Below are 21,427 nucleotides of genomic sequence, written 5' to 3' on the forward strand. Positions count from 1 at the left end.
GTGCAAACAAAGATACACAACCAACATCTCGATTAAAAAAATACATACACACAAGATTACCTTAAACTTAAATATTTTTGCAAATATACATTTATGTATCAAAATTCCTACAACAAAATAAAAAATACATATGCACCATTACCATTAACAATATCAAAAATACATATGCAGTGTTATCATTAAACACATCAAAAATACATATGGACGAAGATATTTTATACTTTTATCTGGGTTCATAGAATAACGTCAACTTCAACAGAAACATTCGTTCAATCAATTATCTAGTATTTAAAAAAAAAATTGAATGTATTTCAATTCGAAAGTTGTTTACAATTATTCTACTGTTAAAACAATCAATATAACAACAAACGATCATCAAAAATAGAGTCGAACACTGATTTTTTTCCCATTGAAACAACTTTAAAGATGAAATTTGCAACAGATACTTGAATTCCAATTTTACTGCTGTCTTGATTATAACTATAATTTGTTTTACAATTTTTTCACATACAAATTAACGACGACAACTAAAACTTGATAAGCACATCAGTAATGGTAAAAAAAAGTGAACTGAATAGCAATAATGGTTATGTACCTTGAACAACAGTAATGGTTGAATTTTCAACTGACAGTTGAATTCAAACAAATATAACAGATGAATCAACAATTGAATTTGATTCAATCGAATAATTGATTCGTTTTGTAATTGCTGTTAATTTCGCATAAGAATCAGTTCAATTTGATTAAGCAATACAGGGTTGGTTTAGAAGAAATTGAAAAAAAAAAATATGCAGCTGTTAATGGTGAAAAACTGAAATTTGAATTATTTGATTATAACGGATGTCACGTTTTTTAAGTGTTTTAAATGGAAAAGGAATCAACATATTTACTTGATTGGTAATTATATCATATATAACTCAACTAATTTCAGTTAATTAAGTGCAGTAATTTTTTGGTAGATGTATTTTTACAGCAACATTTTTTAAAAATACAAAATAAAAGTTGTTATAAAATGTAATTATGAAACTGTTGCTATAAAACTAGTAATTAGGCTCTTAAGTATGCTACTTGTGAATTTTACCCTAATGTTAAAGGGTAAATAGAAAAAAAAAATTATCTTTTTTTTGATGTGTCAAAAAGACAAAAATAACAATTAAAAATAAAAATTTAATTAAAAAATAAGTGACAACAAAAATCTCAGGGAGAAGTTCCAAATTTACCTTTATTGTTAATTAAAGTTACTTTTCAGCGTACTTTTTAAATTTTACATGCTTCATAGTATCTTAGTTGATCATCTTACTAAAAATAAATATTTCAAATTTATTGATCAATAACTAAGTTAATATAGAATTAATTAAAATTTTCTTATTTTTCTCCTACAATTAATGTACTCTTTGAAAGTTTAAACAAATTATCTTTACGTCCATTAATATGAATAAAGGGTGAACGTTCTATTAATGGTTTCTTAAACCTCGTGCAAAATAAAAAATGTTCAAACGGAGAAAGTAAATTTATTATATAGTCAAAGAGTGATATACAATGACAAATCCAACATCGTTGAAATTTCATGTCCATAATTTTACATGCTGTTAATTAGAAGTTGCTAGTACATATAATGTCATTTAACAGAGCATAATTATACCTTATACAGATCTGCACACTAAAAATTCATATTTGAAGGAGTACCATAGATGCAAACTTGTAGCAACAGAAAACCATAGTTGGCTTTTGATTTAATTTTGAATTAGCAAGTCAATAATTCATGACAACTTTATATTTAGATTTCATCTATTCAAACTTGTTGAGGTTTTTGTGTTCTTGTTTATGCTATATTTTCTGCGCTGAATAAAAAATTTATAATATTTCTCACTGAACCTCAAAGCAAATATCTATAATACACAAGTCTAGTTTTTAGACCTTTTACTAATTTGGAAATTCCACCAGACGAAAAGGATAGCTAGAATAACAAAAAGAATGCAAAAGAACTGGACGGCCCTTATGCAGAACCAGGAAGCAGCATCACAAGTACACCAATGTCGATAAACTCTTCTTCCACAGCTGTAGCAGAAATTGGCACCACACCTACATCCAAATGAAAAGAGTACCAGATTTAAAGTATGAAACTTGAAACCAGAAGAAGAATGTAAGAATTGCATAGGAGAGTACTCCATCTCGATGTGATACACAAATCGCAGAACTATGAGAAGCACTCACTGTCAGGAATTAAACACGGACAATATAAGACACTTAACATCTCACATATGCTGATATCTATGTCATAAACCTGGGTATATTTGAAAACGTAGATCTAAAGAGCAACTTCTTTCCTCCCAGATCATTGATTTAGCTTCATGGGCTCTGTTTTCTTTTATAACTTAGTTACAGGAAGACGAGATCCAAAATTGAATTTACAGAGGTCAAGCTTCATGATCTCACGTAAAATCCCTTCTTAGTGTTCATAACCGTTTTCTTCTCTCTTGTTTCTTTTCCGAAGTAAAAATAAACACAAAAATTTCATTTTTTGAGGAAATAAGCATTCAATTAGAGCTAGATACTTGAAAACTATGTGAGGAAAAGGTCTGGCTACTACGAGTAAATATCAGTTGGAGCAGTAACAAGACAAAAATTTCCGCTTGTATTACTTTCTTATCATGTATAAGATATTTCTTCTGCTCCTATTAGAGAACTACAAATCTACAAACTCGATGTGCCCTTCATACCTCTAAGCCTAACATTGTGGAACATTTATAGGCCTAAGATTTGATAGGCCTTTTCATCCCTTATTTTGAAGCTGCTAATCAACAACATATTAGCAATTTAGCCCCGTCTGTCAAGATACAAATATATGCAAGTCCTGGTTCATATTATTGACATTTCACCATTTTAAAATCCCATTAAGAAGATAACGGAATGCCACGACAAAGAGATAAAAGTCTTTTAAGAAAACTAATAACTAGATATATAGTGAAATGAGAGACCATTAACCTATTGATAGGTAAGAATTCTGCTGCCAAACAACTTCTTTTTGGTCCAGAAGTTCAGGGAGCCATGGATGCAGGGGAGAAATTAATATTACATACATTTTCTTTCTTTAGTTGTAATAGCTAAACTAAATCCTAAAGATCCCGTCTTTTCTGTCCACATCACTTTCCTAGGAGTTAAAACCTTACCAATCGATTACTTGTGCTTCAATCCCTAACTTCCGCCCTATACAGACCAATTCCAATTCAACAACAAGACACCTTGTGTTGAGTATGATTTCCATGAATCATAGACCCAAGATACTTGAAACTAGCTCTCTTCTGAATGGCCTGAGAATTCAGCTTCACAACCACGTCAGCCTCATTCGTCAAATCACTAAACTTACATTCCGTATTTCGTTTTGGTCCTGCTCAACCTAAACCCTTTACACTCTAGGGTCTGTCTCAAAGCCTCCCACATATCATTAATTCCTCCCCAGGACTCATCAATTAGCACTACATCATCAGCAAATAACATACACCAAGGTACCTCCCCTTGAATACGCCGCGTCAATACATCCATCACCAAGGCGAATAAAACCGGACTAAGAGTTGATCGTCTTCACACGGGCATACCTCTAGCCTCCAAGCACCTCCGCAGAACCTCCCGGACTTTGTCATATGCTTTCTCAAGATCGATGAACACCATGTGAAATTCCTTCTTCCTTTCCCTATACTCATCCACTAACCTCCTCACAAGGTAAATGGCCTCGGTAGTTGAGCGACCTGGCGTGAAATCAAACTAATTCTCGAAAATAATCGCAATCCTCCTCAACCTCAATTCAAATCACCCTTTCCCAAACCTTCATAGTGTGACTGGACAATTTGAAACCCGTTACAACTCTAAACGTACCCTTGTTCTTAAAGAGAGAATACTTTCATTTATTTAATTAGGTCTTTAAGATGCAGATTTATGTGTGGGCCTGATATTTTTCATGATCAATGCACGTAAAAATTATTAAGTCAAGGACCTCTACATGCTCTGCTCAAGTATATGTTTCTCCCTAACTTCTAATTAAAAAGTAATAATCTAGTGCACTAAAACTTCCGCTATGACAACAACTTTACCAATTATACGAGGCTGGCTTTCCTAATTTTCTAATAAAAACAGAGAGAATTATATGAACTACTACTACAGGGTTAGAAAATTTTTGTAGTTATATACCAAAACAATGTGCCAAAGAGCCAAAAGGTCAAGACCCCCCTATGATTCAAACCTCAGAATTAATCTATAAATATAATTTTATTTTTTTTTCAAGATGTATATTTTCATACAACTGTATTAACATAAAACACCTAAGAGAAAGGAAATAAAACTAACCTGCATTTAACAATTTTGCAACCTTCACTAAGTTCAACAAAATGCCGACACAGTGGACACCTTTTCCACTTTTTAAGCTCAGCAAGCACACCGAAAACGACATCGTTTGTATCCCTCAATTCCCTATTCTCTTCACACTGAAATCCAGCATGCCATGGAAGCTTACACTTAAAGCAAAAACTCCTCTTACAATTTGGACACTGCGAACGCTTCGCGTTTCCTCCACACTCATCCAAAATCAAAGCAGAACAATTCCTATGCGGACAGTAACATTGTGGTACCCCTAATACAGAAGACTCACATAACACGTCCGACCATTTAACAAACAGCTGGGGACCCACAAGATTCCGGCAAGAAATTGGGTCCAAAAATTGATCACAACTTAGGGATGGACAGGGAATTTTGCCAACGTTGTCTTCGAGCTTAACGGAAATGTATTTTACTATACAGTCGATACAGAAGGGATGAACACAGCGATTTTGATTGTTGAATTTTTTGTTGGGTAATAACATAGGCTCTATACAAATTTCGCAGGTGAATGGTTCAGATTCATCTGGTAATTCTTGTTCTTGATTTTGGTCAGTTTTTTGAAGTGTGTTTCCCATGATTATTAGTGTCAAAAATTGTGAGTGAAATGAGCAAAGGAAGGCTCAATTTATGGATAATAATTTATTCCATAAAATTTCCCTTCACGTATGACTTTCGCAGTTACGCCTTCTTTTCCAAATTAGCCGAACTTACGTGGACTTGGAATATCATAAGTCATTTACATGTTAATTTTTTATTTTTTTTAAGAGAAAAATTGTTTTCACCCCCAAATTATAGTCGAAAAGTCAAATTCATATTTAAACTATATAAGTAATTTATTACACATTTTAATTATAAAAAATAATACTTTTTACACCCTGTCATACATTACATCACCTGCATGTGGTATAGTATTTTACACGCGCTGCCACGTCAGCATAATCCGAAAAAATAAGGAAAAAAACATCGTTTTTATTCTAAACTATAGTCGAAAAGTCGAATTCACATCTAAACTATATAAGTAATCTATTACACACTTTAACTATAAAAAAGTGATATTTTTTATACCCTTTCAAGAATTACACCACTTGTGGGGTGTTTTACACGCGTTGTCACGTCAGCACCACGTCAGCATAATCCGAAAAAATAATAAATTTATTATTTTCATAATTTTTTCTTTTTTCTTTTTAATTTAATTTTTTTCCCTTCTTCTTCAATGTCTAAAACCTCTATTGTTGTTAATGTCCAAAACCTCCATTACCTCGATTACACCATACTTACCAGCATAAACTTTATCCCACCAACAAAATTACTATAACAATTAATTTCTTCTAACATTGTTCTTCATCCGTAACCCATCGTCTTTTCTTAAAAAAAAAATTAAAAAATTCTCAGCTATAATGTCTATTATTGTTTCAAAAAATGGTCACTCGACTATTGGCCTTTGTGTTTTAAATGGTAATGGCCAACACATTTCCATACTTTTTCTATTTGTTTTTAGCTGTAATGTAAAAAAAAAAAAAATGGTATCAAGCCTCATTTTTGGATGGATTAATAATTAACAGACAAAGAGGAGAAAATCGACGATGAATCAAATTTTTCCGACGAGAATTCACTGAAAAACATTCTTGCTACAAAATTTTATATTTTTTTTTTATAAAATTTGTTTTTACCCGTTTAAACATCAAATACAATTTGATTTTGTTCATTGTGAAATTGACATTAATTCGATGTAGGTGGAGGATGAATTGTGTTATTTGGGGATGCGGTTGAAATTTGGAGGTGGGGTGATGAAGAAATTGTGTTGGTTGGGGTGGGGGTGATGAAGAAGAAGATGGTTTAGGGTTGGGGTTGGAGTTTCGGGATGGGTGTGATAAAGAAGATGATGGTTTGGGGGTGGAGGGAGGGGGGGGGGGGGGGGGATGAAGAAGATGATTGTTTTGGGGTGGGGGGGGGGGGATGGTTGCTGGGGGTTGGGGAGGAGTATTTTAATTTTTTTAATTTTTTTTGCATTAATTTTTAATTTAAACGCGTCAATTTTTATTTAAATAATTATGTATTTTCTACGTCAGATCTATAGGGAGTAAAAAGTATCACTTTTTTATAGTTAAGGTGTGTAATAAGTCACTTATATAGTTTAGGTGTGGATTCGACTTTTCGATTATAGTTTAGGGTGGAAATGATACATTTTCCCTTTTCTTTTCTTTTTTTAAATACTTATCCTTTATTTTCCTATTAAAATGTAATTTTTTATTTGCCTTATTTAAAAAATTATGAAATAATTCATTATTTAATTTATTTTTTGTATTAATTATAGTCATTTTAAGTGTAGTTCCTAAAATACTACAGTAATTTATTACATTTCAAGAGTGCAAGCTTGCCGTGTGCGATTTCACAAAAACTCAACCCGTGTTGCTCAAATCAATTTAAAATATTTAACAAGAAACTTAATAATTATTGTATATTGATTTGAAATCATTAAAGTAACTTATAAGTTTGTGATTTAAAAATTTATTACTTGTGATATAATAATAAACTTATCATTCTATTTATTATTCTAACTTATCAAATCAATGCACAAATAAAAATGGAGTAAGCGAGTACTTTTCATGATTTAATACTCAGGTCTCAGCCTAATTGAAATTTGTCACAAACAATAATCTTGTAGGACACAAAAAGAAGACCACTACAATTTAAATACCACTACTTAAGTTCAAGAACTATTCACTAACCATATAGTAATGAGTATTACACCCCAAAAAATTTTCATATATTCGTCATTTCAATTTAATTTTCTTACTTTTGTTTTAGTCTATTTCAAAAAAATCATTTCTTTTCCTCTTTAATAATTTTTAAATTTAAGTTTTTTCTACTTTTTTAAATTCTATATCAATGCAAAATATGACAAACAAGTTGAAACAGAAAATGTAAACGACCACTACCTTAGCAATTCAATTTACACACAAAAGTTACTTGTCATTTTCACCCTCGTATGTACTCGAAACTTAAATCTTTCTTCCTTTTTTTTTTTTTTAACCATTTTTGACAGAAAGAAAGATATAAGTTTGGAGTTAGTAATTTACAAGGAAGGATATAAGATAAATTCGGAAGCGATCTTTGCATTTGCTGAGAAACTTCGTTCAACTTATAACACACTCATATAGGAGAAAAAAAATGGAAAAAAAGATTTGGTAAAAATACAAAATATTTCTGTTTTATTGAATTAGTGAGAAAATACAGGTTAATAAATGTAGGAAACTTCTGCGATGATTCCTCTTTTTCTATTTTTTGGTACCTACACGCTTTAAGTAAAGTGCATGGCAATTATCGTACTAAATAAGGAAAGAATATGATAAGAGAAATATAACTATATTCACACTTTAATGTTTGTATATTAAATTAATTAAAATATGAAACGTGTCACCTTTATCTCTAAGAATAGGAGTGCTAATTAGCATAAACATTGAATGATTAAAAACTGCAATATGTTTTGGATTGTTAAAATTTATCTATATATAGTGTTGGTTATTGTCATCCAAAGTAGCTTAAATGCACTAATTCTGCTGCAATTAAGAGCGGGTTTTAGATTAGGGCAAACAACATAAATTTCGATATTTTGAACTTTAATCATCGAAAATTCTGATGTTTTATAGAATTACTTAAAATTTCGATTTTGAATTCGTCGAGATATGTAATTAGCTCCTGATACCTCTAACAAAGAACAATTTTTTCTTTGTAAAGATACATTATAATTAGCTCCTGATATAATCTTTTCCGATTTTGGATGTATCAAGATATTTAATCTATCCAATGAAGATATATTTTTTCTTGTAAAGATACATAGTTAGCTCCCAATATATTTTTGCCGTTGGATTTATTGAGATACATAATTAGCTTTCGATAGATATATAATTAGCTGAGATTTTTATATTACTTTATAAGAATAAGAATCTATATAAATATGATAAGTTAAAGATGTATATTTATGTTATTTATGTAAAATAGTGTGGGTTTAAGGCTTTGTGAAACTCGTGGGATTCTTGATAGAACTTCTTTGAAACGGCACAAAACACCGATCTGTTTTGTTTTCTTTGCGTTTGCGTGGAGAGTACTGAGGCTCTTTAATTAGCACCAAATTAACACATTCTAAGTTCCCAACAATCATTAATTAATCTATTTCTGTTACTATAAAAGGGCAAAAATACAACTATTGATTGATCAAAATATTCAAATATTGAATGACATTTATACACTTCTTAAAACGAAATGCTCTCTAAAACTTATTAATTTCATATCACATTTTGTGAAAACTAAAATCCTAAAACTAACGTAACACTCCCACTTCTTTTTCTTTTTGAAATTTATTAGGTAACTCATTTTTCAATCAAAATAGTTATTCTTATGAATTTTTAAGATATTAGGTTCAACCAAAATAAAACTTGGACGTGTTCAATACGATAGAAAATGTTTTTCAAGAATATGATTTGAAGATAATATATTTTGCTTACTCAGAACAAAAGAAGAGAGGTGTGAGATGAGAGGTAGGGGTGTGGGGTAGTGGGGATGGGGTTACAAGTGTGGAACTGAATATGAGGTGTGTTAAAAGGAAAAGGGTATATCATTAATATGAAATGTTATTTGAGAACTTATTTTTCCTACTTCTACTTCTCCAAACTTAGACCAAAACATGTCATGTATTTAAAATAATATTAAAGTGAATTTAGAGCTAAAAGGGCTCCTTTTTTTTTTTTTCTTCAAAAATATTAAAAAGGAAAATTAATTTCTAGAAAAATCAAAAGAAACAAGTCGTTATGGAGTTAGCGACTCATAAATCGCCGCCCACAACTACTTACGAGTCGCCAAAGCATCAGCGACTTGCAAGAAGGAGAGCACATACAACTTTGAGCAAGAAATTTAAAGTGAATTGTGGGACCCACCGTATGATATCATTCTCCACTCACTTTTCTTCTTCTCTCCTTGAGAGTCAATTTTCAAATACTTTCTCTTCTCAAAATTGTTAGTCACTTTTAATTTTTTGCAAGTTAATTTGAAGATTACACTAATTAGATGTTCTAAAATTAAAATTTAGATATTCAAACAATATACGAAAAGTACTGTAAATTATTATTTTTTTCATATCAACATAACAAAAAAATATATCTTAAAATAACTTTCGTAAAGAAAATTGTGACAAGTATTTTAGAAATGAGGAAATATCTATTTGACCATAAACTTTGAATATATGATAGTTTTGTGACTTTTACTCACAAAATTTTATTTATTTTTCAAATAAAATGCATGTCCAAAGTCTAAAAACAACTTCAAATTTTCGAGTTTCAATTTCAAAATCTATGATCAAATCAAGCTTTATTTTTTGTGATTGACTGAGAATTGAGATAACCACAAATTAAGTGGCTTCAAGAGTCCTATGAAACTATGAAAGTGGACTTGCGTTTGATTTGAGACAATGCTCATAATCCTTAACACTAATTAAACCCATCCTTTAATTTGTAAAAAATTGATTCTCGTAATTTCAAAGTAAATATATGTACAAGTATATAATGTTTTGATGACTTATTCATTTGCACCTTTTGACTCTTTGTTGTTATGAACCACACATTAAATTGTATGTGATTCAATTATAAACAGGTTCATGTTTCACACAAATTTAAAAAGTTTCTTCTGAAGTTTGGTTAATATTTGGAAATGGAAATATGTGCCAATACCATGAAATTGACCACCTATATGAAAAAAGACATAGCTACCTCACATGTAGAATGGTTGATTTGCCATGCAAGTCGCTGATGCTTAGGCGACTTATATGTCGCTGATACTTCGGCGACTTCTAAGTCGCTGTGGGCTAGCCGGCCAGGCGACTTATAAGCCGCCGACCTCTCAGTGATTTTTCTCTCTTTTTTTTTCTTTCGAAATCAATTATCTCCTTTAGTATTTTTGTTAAAAAAAAAAGCCCTTTTGGCTCCGAATTCATATTAAAATAGGCTTAACTTACAAAAAAGTGAGTTATACCTTTTTTCGGTTAGCAAAAAGTGGATGACGGAGTTAAATTTTATAAAAAGTGTAAAATTCACTTTTTTGTGAGTTATCCTTCTTATTTATATATAACTCACAAAAAAATGAGTTATATTTATAAAAAATATAAGACTCACAAAAATAGTGAGTTGTATATTGAACATAAAAACTTTTCCTTTCTTGGATCCTTTACCTTTATTCATCCGATTCACCTCCAAATCCTACAAATTCCACATCGATTTTCCACTGGTCCCCCCTTCCTGATACAAATTTTGTTGCTTGTTAATCATTGGTCCTACATCATTGTTGTTTCGTGCTTGAAAATAAAAAATTATTCGCCTAGATATTTAAATATCACGTGCGAGGCACGTGCAATTAAACTAGTATAAATAAGAAGGATAACTCATGAAAAAGTAAATTTCACACTTTTTATAAAACTTAACTCCGTCATCCCCTTTTAGTTTATAGAAAAAGGTGTCACACCCCTTTTTCGCTCGAACGGATCCGAGGTCGAAGGATTTTTCCAGTTAAAGTGACGGTATTGAATAGGGATTAATTTATTAATAGAGTCGCCACTTGGAATTGAGTAATGGTGTTCCAAGTCACCTTATTAAATCCCTAATCAAAAGGAAATGACTCTTATTTGGTCTGTGAAAACAAAAGACCGGGTAAGGAATTCTGTTGACTGAGGGAAAGGTGTGAGGCACCCCTCGAGTCCCGTGGTTCTAGCACGGTCGCTTTTATTGACTTATCTTGACTAAAACTATTTTTGATAAATTATGTTGAGGCCTAAGTTTGATCATTTTAAAACATGTCTATTATCTTATATATAAATCGGTAAAAGTTAATTTTAGAAAAAAATTATGAAGGTGCATTATTGCATCCTTGATATTTTAAATGTCTTGAAAAGATGTGTACACCGCATTCTTAACTGAGACGAAAATTAAAATTGTGTCTAAAAGTTATCTAGCGTTAGAAAACAATAACTTATCTCTTGTAAACTCATAATAATTATTTATTCGAAATGTGATTTGACCTTAAAAGAAATTTTAACTAAAGTAGTTAACTAATTAACAATTAAACTTTAATAGTAACAATGAATAAAATAATTCATTTCTTGAAGTTGAAAACACGTTTAGATAATTTCAAAATAGAGTAATAAGATTTTTTTTTTCACCATTTTAAAAATCTTATTTTATTATTCTGACTACCTTAACTAACAAGAGATTTAATATAAAACAATTCCACTTTCTTTTCATACTAAAGTCACGACACCGAACATAACAAAATAAATAACAATACAACAAAATACTATCCGGTTTCAAAAAGTTTTGCTAGAGAAAGGAGAAATTCCAGTCAGATCTGTCAGTTGTTGGCCAGAATCAATTAGTGAAGGAACAAAAATGGAGTCGTAACAATTTTTAATGGTGTATCGGCCGGAGAAAATAGTATTTTCGGTGATGATTCCTTTGTTTTACCGGCAAGCTGCAATAAAAAACAAAAGGACGATGATGGTCGGAGCGGCGCGGGGAAGGGGAGTCGCGGGTTGGCGATGGGCAAGGGGAGAGGAAAGGAGGTGGAGCGTGGCTGGTTGATTCTCTTCTATGGAGTTCCGACCAGATTTGACCGGTATCGAAAAAAGGGCAGCGCCTGTGGCTAAAGGAAGTCAATTCCGGCGAATTTCGGGGATTTCCAACGAATAGGTTGATAGATTTAATTGTTCCTCGCCACATTCTTTTCTCGTTCTTTTTCTATTACCATTTTTTCATTTTTTATTTTAGTTATATCTAAATCCAGTGTATCAGTGTATAATACTATGGATGTAAATAATGTGTGATGCTGTATCAATAGTGCGTTGCATTAGAGCATAATGTAGTGGATATAAATTATAAAAAAAAAATATTGTTTGTGCATATAATAGTTTTTATCTATTTTCTATTCATCTGCTCTTCTTTCATTCTAAAATTTTACTAAATATTAACATACAGTGTTTATATTTTTGATACACATTTACTGAACAAGTAGAAAAATTTAGATTCACAGTATAATATATGATAATAAAAGTTCACATAATCGGATATAATCATTAACATAAATTTAAATATCATTCAGTTTTACTATAAAATTCATAAAGTGGATGACACAAATAGAATAAGAACTGTTGATAATTAAAACAGAAGATTCGAATATTTTCACCGGAAACTTGAACAAAAAACTTCAACTTCAAACTTTCACTGTATTTTTTTCTCTCTCTCTGTTTTATGATAATTTTTTTCAGTGTTTTTCAGATGGTATAGGAATAGTACGTAGTTTTGTCTGGGTGAGAAAAGTCCTTTTATACAGGATTTTTGAGGGGGGAAATAGGGGAGGGAACAATTATTATCAGATAGGGTAGGTAATTTAAATTTTAAAAATAAAATTTCCCACTTCTTTTTTATTTAATTAAAAATAAATAAATAAATCTATTAATAATAAATAAATATAAATAATAAATAAATGACTAAGATAATAAAATAATAATAATAGCAATAATAAATATAAATACTAATTTATTTATTAAAATTTAGAAAACAAAAACATATATTATTATTTTTAATATCTAAAAATTAACTTTACTTAATTATATACTTCTTAACTAAAATTTATAAAAATAAAAATAAGAATTTAAAATAATATTATATTAAATATAAATATATATACCGAAAAATAAGTTAGAATCCGAGGAGGATCAAAAATCACGTGTCTACATTTTTGTCCCTTTTTGTGTGAAATCTCGAAGAGTTTTCATACAAAGAAGTAGACAATATGATTTTTGACGCTCCAATTATTTGAAAGGTAAGGATAAAATAAAAATTAAAAATAAAATTAAAATATGATCGAGTCCTAGTTTTTGAACATCCTACCTATTCCGGGTTATAAGGGAATCGGGTCACGAGTAGTTCAAATGTGATATGGAGTGAAAGAAAAAAAATAATAAAAAAATAAAGTCGAGTGAGATTTCGTTGAGTTTTCGATTGACGACTTCTGCTTTCACATTCAACTGACTAATAAAAATCAAAAATGAAAAATACAAGTAAAAATTGCAATCTCTAGAATCTTGATTCAAATCTTCATGACTTGAACTTGAAAATTCATCCAATTATTCAGACGGGCTCCTGACTTTCGATTTCTTCACCCTGTTCTTCAGGCGGGCTCCTGGATTTGCTATTTCTTCATCCTGTTCTTCAGGTGGGCTCCTGGACTTGCAATTTCTTCAACCTGTTCTTTAGGCGGGCTCCTGGACTCAAAGCAAATAATAAAACCGAAAAATAACATCCAATTTTTCAGGAGGGTCCTGGATATAAAATAAATTTCGATTCTTCAGGAGGGTCCTGGATATAAAATAAATTTCCATTCTTCAGGAGGGTCCTGAACATAAAATAAATTCCATACAACAGAAATAAAATTTTTACCCCAGTTTGTACTGGAAAAATTTATGTGTCACTGGATCTTAATATACCTCACAAAGAATAAAGTTTATCATGACCAAGATCCAGTTTCGGATGTTGTAATCATGCTTCTTGCATTGAGAGAAGTATGAAATTGCATCTTTTATCTGAAAACAATTATTTCATCTCTGTTCCAAATAAAGAAAAATTGTGAATTTTAAAAAATGTGGTGGTTGGTTTGTGGCATTTGGCTTTTGAAGTGGCCGCTCTCGCACTTGTCATGCTCAACTCTTTTCCAATCCATGATAAAATTCATTGAATTGTTATGCCTCTAACTCAGAATTCTGACTACTGAGATCCTCAACTCAAATCATATTTCTGTTGTATGATGCTTTTGAGTTTAACTTCCAATACATCCCTTAGATTTTCATGAGTTTAAAATGGTTAAATCACAATCATCTTGAGTACCTTACTTTTACTTTGAAAAGTTATCTCTATGCATCGACCCTTTGTCTTGCTTTGTATCCTTAAAAGAGTTGGTAGCGAGTTTGGAGTCCTTTCTCATTCGACTTGACGTGAATTTGACTCAAAAGACAATGAAAATTTTTTGTTTAATGACAAGGACACAAAAAATCAAAAATTAAAATAAAACAAAAAGAAAAAGACAATGGGCATCTCTTCTTCAAAATTAAGAGAAAACTTATATGAATGGGAAAACCGATTCTGGTGATTATGGCATGCATTTTGAATCAAACAACCAGATCTACCCACACCAATCATTACAACTTTTGTTCACTTATTGAGCTTGAAATTAAGTCAATCTTGAACTTGTTCCTTCTTGATAACAACCTTTCTTCGGCTAGTGGCACCTCAATGGGTTTTTGCCAACGAGCCTATATCCTTTTTATTTCTGTCTCAGCTCACAGTTGTCTTATGGTGCCCAAAAGGGTTTTCACCAATATGACTCTCATTTTCATTTTTTTTAAATAAACACCAAAAATATGAAATATCATGCACTCATAACATGTTTAGCCTTGACTTTCTCAAAGATTGATCTGAAGGTATTTCTTTGGTTGTAACTTGACTTTTGGATAGGGGTTAGAAAGAAAGGTCGGCATGAGGCTCAAAAATTTATATAACATTGGGTGAAACATACAACTTTTGTAATCGACTCTTATTAAGGAAATAAACTTTTTGCCCCAGTTTTATCTCATTCTGGGTAATTTGAATTTTCTTTTGGTTGGACCGAACTCCGGAGTAGGGCTGCCTACGTATCATGTTATAACAAGAATCAGGTCAAACGTAGTTCAGGAAACATCATTCTCTTGTTTGATTTTAATTTTTGATTGATTTTTTTTTTTCAACTTTTTTTTCTTTTTTTTTTCTTTTCTGACTTTAATTTGATTCCAAAGAGGGGTACGAAAAAATAAAAGCTCAAAGGGGTGGTTGATATATTATTCGGATAGTAGAACAAAATGCCTTCATCATTTCAAATCTTTAAAAATGTAAGTACAAAACATATATAACATAATTGTACATGAATATCATACATAATATCTTTTAACTGCATCAACATTGGCCGGCATTCCTTCCATTTTGCCTTCTATATCAGTCAAATATAATGCGCCATTAGGTAACACTTTCTTCACCATGAATGGTCCATGACAATTAGGAGAAAATTTGCCTTTGGCTTCAAGATGATGAGGTAGGATACGTCTTAGTACCAACTGACTAACTTCAAAATGTCTGTGGCGCACCTTTTTGTTATATGCTCGTATCATTCTCTTCTGGTACAGTTGTCCATGACATAATGATGTCAATCTTTTTTCATCTATCAAGCTTAATTGCTCCAAACGAGTCTTGACTCATTGGTCCTCATCAATTTCAGCTTCCATAACTACTCGAAGAGATGGAATTTCAATCTCTACAGGTATAACTGCTTCAGTTCCATACACTAACAAGTAAGGAGTTGCACCAATTAAAGTCCGAACTGTAGTACAATAACCCAACAAAGCAAAAGGTAACTTTTTATGCCATTGTTGGGAACCCTGCACCATCTTACGGAGTATTTTCTTTAAGTTCTTGTTGGCAGCTTTTATAGCTCCATTCGCTTTTGGACGATAAGGAGTTGAATTTCGATGCATAATCTTAAATTGCTGGCACACTTCTTGCATCAGATGACTATTGAGATTCGCAGCATTATCTGTGACAATTATCTTTGGAATGTCGAACCGACAAATGATATTGGAGTGAATCAAATCAATCACCACTTTCTTAGTCACTGACTTGAAAGTCGCTGCTTCCACCCACTTCGTGAAATAATCAATAGCTACCAAGATGGACCTATGTCCATTCGAAGCTTTTGGTTCAATTGGTCCAATTACGTCCATTCCTCTGTAGACACGTGATTTTGTCCCTCTCAAAAGTTCGATTTTATTCATTTTTACCTTATCATATCATGTACCCTTACCCACGTGATTACATCCCACAAAAATACAAAAAAAAAAGTAACTCTCAACAAAATCCCTAACAAACTTTTATTTTTTTAACACCCTAACAACCTTCTCCAATAAGAAACTGACAAATCACCACCTCACCACCCCATACCCTACCCCCCATACCCGCGTGTACCCCACTACCCATCCACTCTCACAATTCACTCTACAATATATACTCTCACAATCACACAAAAAAGGACCATCAGGATCCAAAAAAAACAAACAAAAAGGAGCAGATCTCAAAATTTTATTTGCCTTTCTTCTCCAAAAACGGACCACTCCATTAGCATACACAATACACACTCATCTTCTTCTTTGCTTCCGATCTACACTCCCCCTCACGATTTACATTACACACACAATACACAGACAAAAAAAATGGAGGGATAGTCATTTTTGATTTTGGGTCACTGTTCCGGCGACCCAGTCACCGAATTTCGACACTTTCCGTTAGCTCGATTCCTTCACAGCTGATCGGAATCCACACATATGCATGCACACAGAGAGAAAATTATGGTTGAAAGATTGAGAGAGGAAGAGAGATCGAGAAGGAATAGAAAAACGAAGAGGAATAGAAATGGAGAAAAGGAGGAGAAGAACGAGTTGATCGGGATAGAGGGATTTTATAGTTTTCTGGTGAGATCTCGCCGAAGATCTGCCGGGAAAACTCACCGGAGAGCTGGAAATACAGCAGCAATAATAACCAGCTCCAAAGCCCTCCTAAAACCCGATTAAACTAGTGTCCAATTACTCCGTTGCCATCACTGTCACTGTCCAATGACGGGTATCTACTGGAAAAGCATTTGAGTCGACGTCTTTGTCCTGTTTCAGCAAAATATATCATTAAATGGGAGAAAATCCTAGAAATTGGTCCCATTTGTTTTAACAGGGTCGTATCAGTGTTATCTCTGTCTTTTATTTCGGCTAGATTCGGGCTTTGCTTTGCGATGCCGAGTGGTATGAGACTGTTTGGGGTCGAGTTTGGTCGTTGTTGAGGTTCGTCTCGGGGTTTCAGAATGACAAAGCTCCTTTATTCAATGAAAACTGATTCCTCAAATTGAGGGCTGACGGGTTGTAGAGTCAAGATTCGTTGAGTCCATGAAGCAGCTTCAGTCGAACGATCTGATTTGAAATAAAATTAAGGTCCAAATTCTTCAACACTATCTTTCTCATTTTATCTGTGATGATATCCTTGATTTATGTGGTTCATGTTTGAGTTTGACGGTTAATTTTTGACAGTGCGTTTGAGCCTCTTTTGTTATCGTAGTTGATCTGTTTATTTAATTGATGTTGATCATGACGTTGGTGATTAGGCTATGTTGGTTTGAGGAATGAGTTTGATCATGTTTTAATGGGTTGATAAAACAAATTGGTGTGGAATTACGATATTGATAAAATGATGAATTTGGGTTATTGATGGTTTTATTGTTACTTTTTATTCAACTCGGAATAAACATGAATAATGTTGGTGAACTCGATAGTGTCACGATTTTAGGTCGCTAATTGGATATGCAAATGGTAAGCTCGGGTAGGCAAGTTTAGGATTAGTGTAATGTGGGAATGATTGAAATATTTGTTAAATGTTTTGTTTATCGTATTTGGAATGTGTATTCATTTAACCGGGGAATGCCCCGAAGAATTTTGTACGCAAAGGATGCTCGTGATCAAGGCTCGAGGCATCGGGTAGAGCATAGTTTAGGACTAGTGTAGGTTATTTCAGTATTTTTATTTCGGGTTGTAATAATTGGACTGGACTTTACATTTTTGTCTTGTTTTGGTATTGTTTGATTATTTTGCGTGCTTTTGTGTGGTTTATGCCTTTGTAACGTCAATTTAGCCGATACGCTCTGCCAAGCGACCGTGGTTGAACCACGGGATCGAGGGGTGCCTAACACCTTCCCCTCGGTCAACAGAATTCCTTAGCCGAAATCTTTGTTCGCAAACCAGTTTAAGAGTCAAATGGTTTCGAAAGGGATTTTCTAAAGGTGACTTGGCACACCGGATTATGCCAAGTGGCGACTCTGATTAAAAAATGTAAATAATCCTTTTCCGAAATAAATTTTCATTTCTTGTCACTTAAATAATAAAACCCTTTCGAACTTAAAATATCCATTTTTTTGAGTACGTGAAAAAGGGGTGTGACAGCTTCTGGCGACTCTGCTGGGGACTTCAATGACAAGTTTTTAGAATTCGAGCTATTTTTGGAGTCGTATCGGATTTGTTTGGCATTACGAGTGTATAAGCGTTGTTTGTGGTTATTGTTTGTGTTATTTTCACTTTTGTGCTTTTTCGTGCTCTTTGTTTATAGAATTTATCCTATGCGTTACCGCTTTATATCTGTCATCATGAGTCCACCCCCCGACCTTCTTTTTGCAACAAGTTCGTAGTACACGTGTTGTACACAACCTCTAATTGAGTCACCCTTATTTTAGGGGGGGAGCCGTCGGTGTTATGGAGTAGGTGGAAAGCAAAGCAGCCACTATCAACCATACGCTCCCCCGAACAGCCTTGTTAGTAAACCACAACGTAGGTCAGCTTTTAGGTCATGCTTATGTGCATCATACAGAGACCTAGCGGGAACCACATGGTCCTTTGTAGGAGACTCACCTCTAAAGCATCCCTACGTGCTAACTATTGCATTTTTAAGGGTAACATGGTCATTTGACGGACTGATTTTTGAAAAAAAAATATATTTTTAGGAGTAAGGTGCGTAGGCAAAAACGAAAAAGAAAAAATAGAAAAGGTAAGTCGTAAAGAATGAAAAAGAAAAAAAGGGATGTCGTAGTTTATTTCAGAATTCTTTATGGCTTTGGTTCTTCACAATCCAAAAACTCAAAAAGAAAAAAAGTTTTGTTTGCCTTTTCTACTTATTCATTAAAAAAAACAATACCAAAAAGATTTTTTCCTTCATAATTGGTAGTGTCAGTCTTAGTTAAAGTGTCTAGCTGAAAATCCAAAAGTTTTTTTTTCATTTGTCTTTGGTAGTGTCTCCTAAGTTAGGGTCAATTTATTAGTTAATCGTTAATTGTCCAATCTGGATGAGCTACGCATACTTGATTCCCTTTCCTTGGGTTGGGATACGTTGGCAACCCTCGGTGGGTCCGGTAATTCTTTGTGTTAGCCTTTGTCTTAGTATTAGCCTAGGTCTCTCGCCCCGTAATCTAGAGTTGTTTGCCAAGTAGACTGATTTCGCTCAGTACTTCTGTTCGACAAATTGGAGTCATGAATGTGGTCTGTCCCATCGACATATGTTGGCGTCAAAATCCCAAGGGCTGGGAATCTTCTAATCCTGTCGAATTTTTGAGATAACGTCTTATGTGTTATTACAGGATGGATTTGTCCACCAAGTCTAGAGTTCTGATGGTTGTCAAGGTACCCAAAAAGTTAATCAAATGGTGGGAAATGTTTAACTATGTTGATCAGCAAAAACTGGTTAAAATATTAGGTGATCTTACGAAACTTCTGCATGTTTCCCCTCATCCAGATTTAATAGAGGCTTTGTTGACGTTTTGGGATCTGAGTAGTTTGGTATTCAGGTTTGGGAAATGTGAAATGACTCCTACTTTGGCAGAAATATCCGGTTTGTTGCATTTGCCCTATATCGAGAAGGACATGATCCGAGCACGAAATCATACTGGCGTGAGATTTTTGCAGTCTTGTGGTTTAAAAAGTAAGGATATGCGTTTGGTTTGTTTAAGTGACTCGTGGGTTTCCCTAGATTTTTTGTTCGCTAGATTCGGGCCCTTAGAAGGTTTTGATTGTTTTTGGGATGAATTTCATGTGACTAAGGAGAAGTGGGAGAGAAAGCGTCTTGAAGTCTTCACCCTCGCTTTGTTAGGTACTTTAGTGTTTCCACTAGAAGAAAGACGTATTAATACCCGTTTGCAATCTATGGTGATGACCCTATTTCATGAGGATCAAAACAACAAGGGCATTAATCAAAAGGGCAGGTTCACTCTCATACCCATGATCTTAACAGAAATATATAAGGCTCTAACCGAAGTGAAGGGGGGAAGGAGATTTTTTGAGGGCAGTAACCTGATATTGCAATTATGGATGATGAAGCATTTGCATGCCCCTTCTTTAGTTAGACCAGACGTGTTAGATCGTTGTATTCCCAATCGAGTGAAAGCCATGGACTCCAGGTTGCATTTGGATAAATTTTTGTTACTCGTGGAAGTCGACGCTTGGATTGAATTTTTTGAGTCGAGAACCAGGGATAAAATTTTATGGACTTATCTGTGGCTTCGACCTAAGGTAGTATTGTTGGGTTGTCAGACACAGTTCCCTTTAGTTATGTTAGGGCTCAATTGTACTAGACCATACAGTCCTTCTAGGGTAATGCGCTAGTTGGGTAAGCTGCAGGACGTGCCACCAGCAGTGGATCTTTTGAAGAATGTTGAGTACTTCAAAGACCAAGCCTTAGGTGAGAGCAAGTACGAGCAGTTTTGGAAGCATGCAACAAAGCTGGGTGTGGACACACTCAAAGAAAGTTTGGATAATCCGGGCCACACTCAGGGATATGAGGTTTGGTTTCAATCTATCCCTCGGGGTATCATTCAACCCTTACTAGCGCAGCTTAGAGGGAGAATACAGGAAGAATGCATAGTAGACGATCATCACGATGAAAGTGTAGGGTCCAAAGTGGAAACACTGAGGGTTCAGCTAGCAGATTTGTTCAAGACGGTAGAAAGGTGTCAGAATAATCTTTCCAGGTGCACTTCTCATGTGGTAGGAATACGAGCCCGAAGATTCTTCCGAATATTAGGGTGTCTTTACAGGATATGCTACAAAGTTTAAATGGGAGAAAAAGAACTTCAGAGGCAGGTCCATATAAGCCAGGGTTATCACGTAGAGCATCAGTCTGAAAGAGCACTTCTTATCTTTATTCAGTTTGAGTCTTTTATGTATCTGTCATTGTAGGGTGGTGTCTGCTTTAAGTCAAAGTCAAGTTGTTTTTGGTAGTAGAGTCTTTATTAGTAATTTCACCTACGTCGTCTTAGGGGTCTATAATTTTTTTTCGTATTTGTTGTTTAGTTTTAAAGTGGTCCTAAACTTTTGTACGTTTTTGTTGTTTTCTTTCTTCAAAATGTTTTGATGTTA

At 33.3% G+C, this 21,427-nt stretch overlaps 2 protein-coding genes across 2 annotated transcripts; both read right to left on the reverse strand.

Moving 5' to 3' along the window:
- Positions 1-1,744: 1,744 nt before the first annotated feature.
- Positions 1,745-5,075, reverse strand: LOC107840457 (E3 ubiquitin-protein ligase RSL1). Its single transcript, XM_016684322.2, has 2 exons — positions 4,342-5,075; positions 1,745-2,082 (listed from the first exon to the last, which is right to left on the reverse strand). The coding sequence occupies exons 1-2, from the start codon at positions 4,944-4,946 to the stop codon at positions 1,905-1,907; spliced, it is 783 nt and encodes a 260-aa protein (XP_016539808.2). The 5' UTR covers positions 4,947-5,075; the 3' UTR covers positions 1,745-1,904.
- A 10,616-nt stretch (positions 5,076-15,691) lies between these two features.
- Positions 15,692-16,216, reverse strand: LOC107879552 (uncharacterized protein K02A2.6-like). Its single transcript, XM_016726576.2, has one exon. The coding sequence runs from the start codon at positions 16,214-16,216 to the stop codon at positions 15,692-15,694; it is 525 nt and encodes a 174-aa protein (XP_016582062.2).
- Between the last annotated feature and the right edge of the window lie 5,211 nt (positions 16,217-21,427).

The sequence above is a fragment of the Capsicum annuum genome, chromosome 8 (genome assembly GCF_002878395.1).
Source record: "Capsicum annuum cultivar UCD-10X-F1 chromosome 8, UCD10Xv1.1, whole genome shotgun sequence".
Lineage (NCBI taxonomy): Eukaryota > Viridiplantae > Streptophyta > Magnoliopsida > Solanales > Solanaceae > Capsicum > Capsicum annuum.

Coding starts and splice junctions, on each gene's coding strand:
- LOC107879552 (XM_016726576.2), bottom strand. CDS start 16,216: ATGGACGTAATTGGACCAATTGAACCAAAAGCTTCGAATGGACATAGG.
- LOC107840457 (XM_016684322.2), bottom strand. CDS start 4,946: ATGGGAAACACACTTCAAAAAACTGACCAAAATCAAGAACAAGAATTA. Junction 2,083..4,341: donor TGCAAAATTGTTAAATGCAG/GTTAGTTTTATT, acceptor ATTTGGATGTAG/GTGTGGTGCCAATTTCTGCT.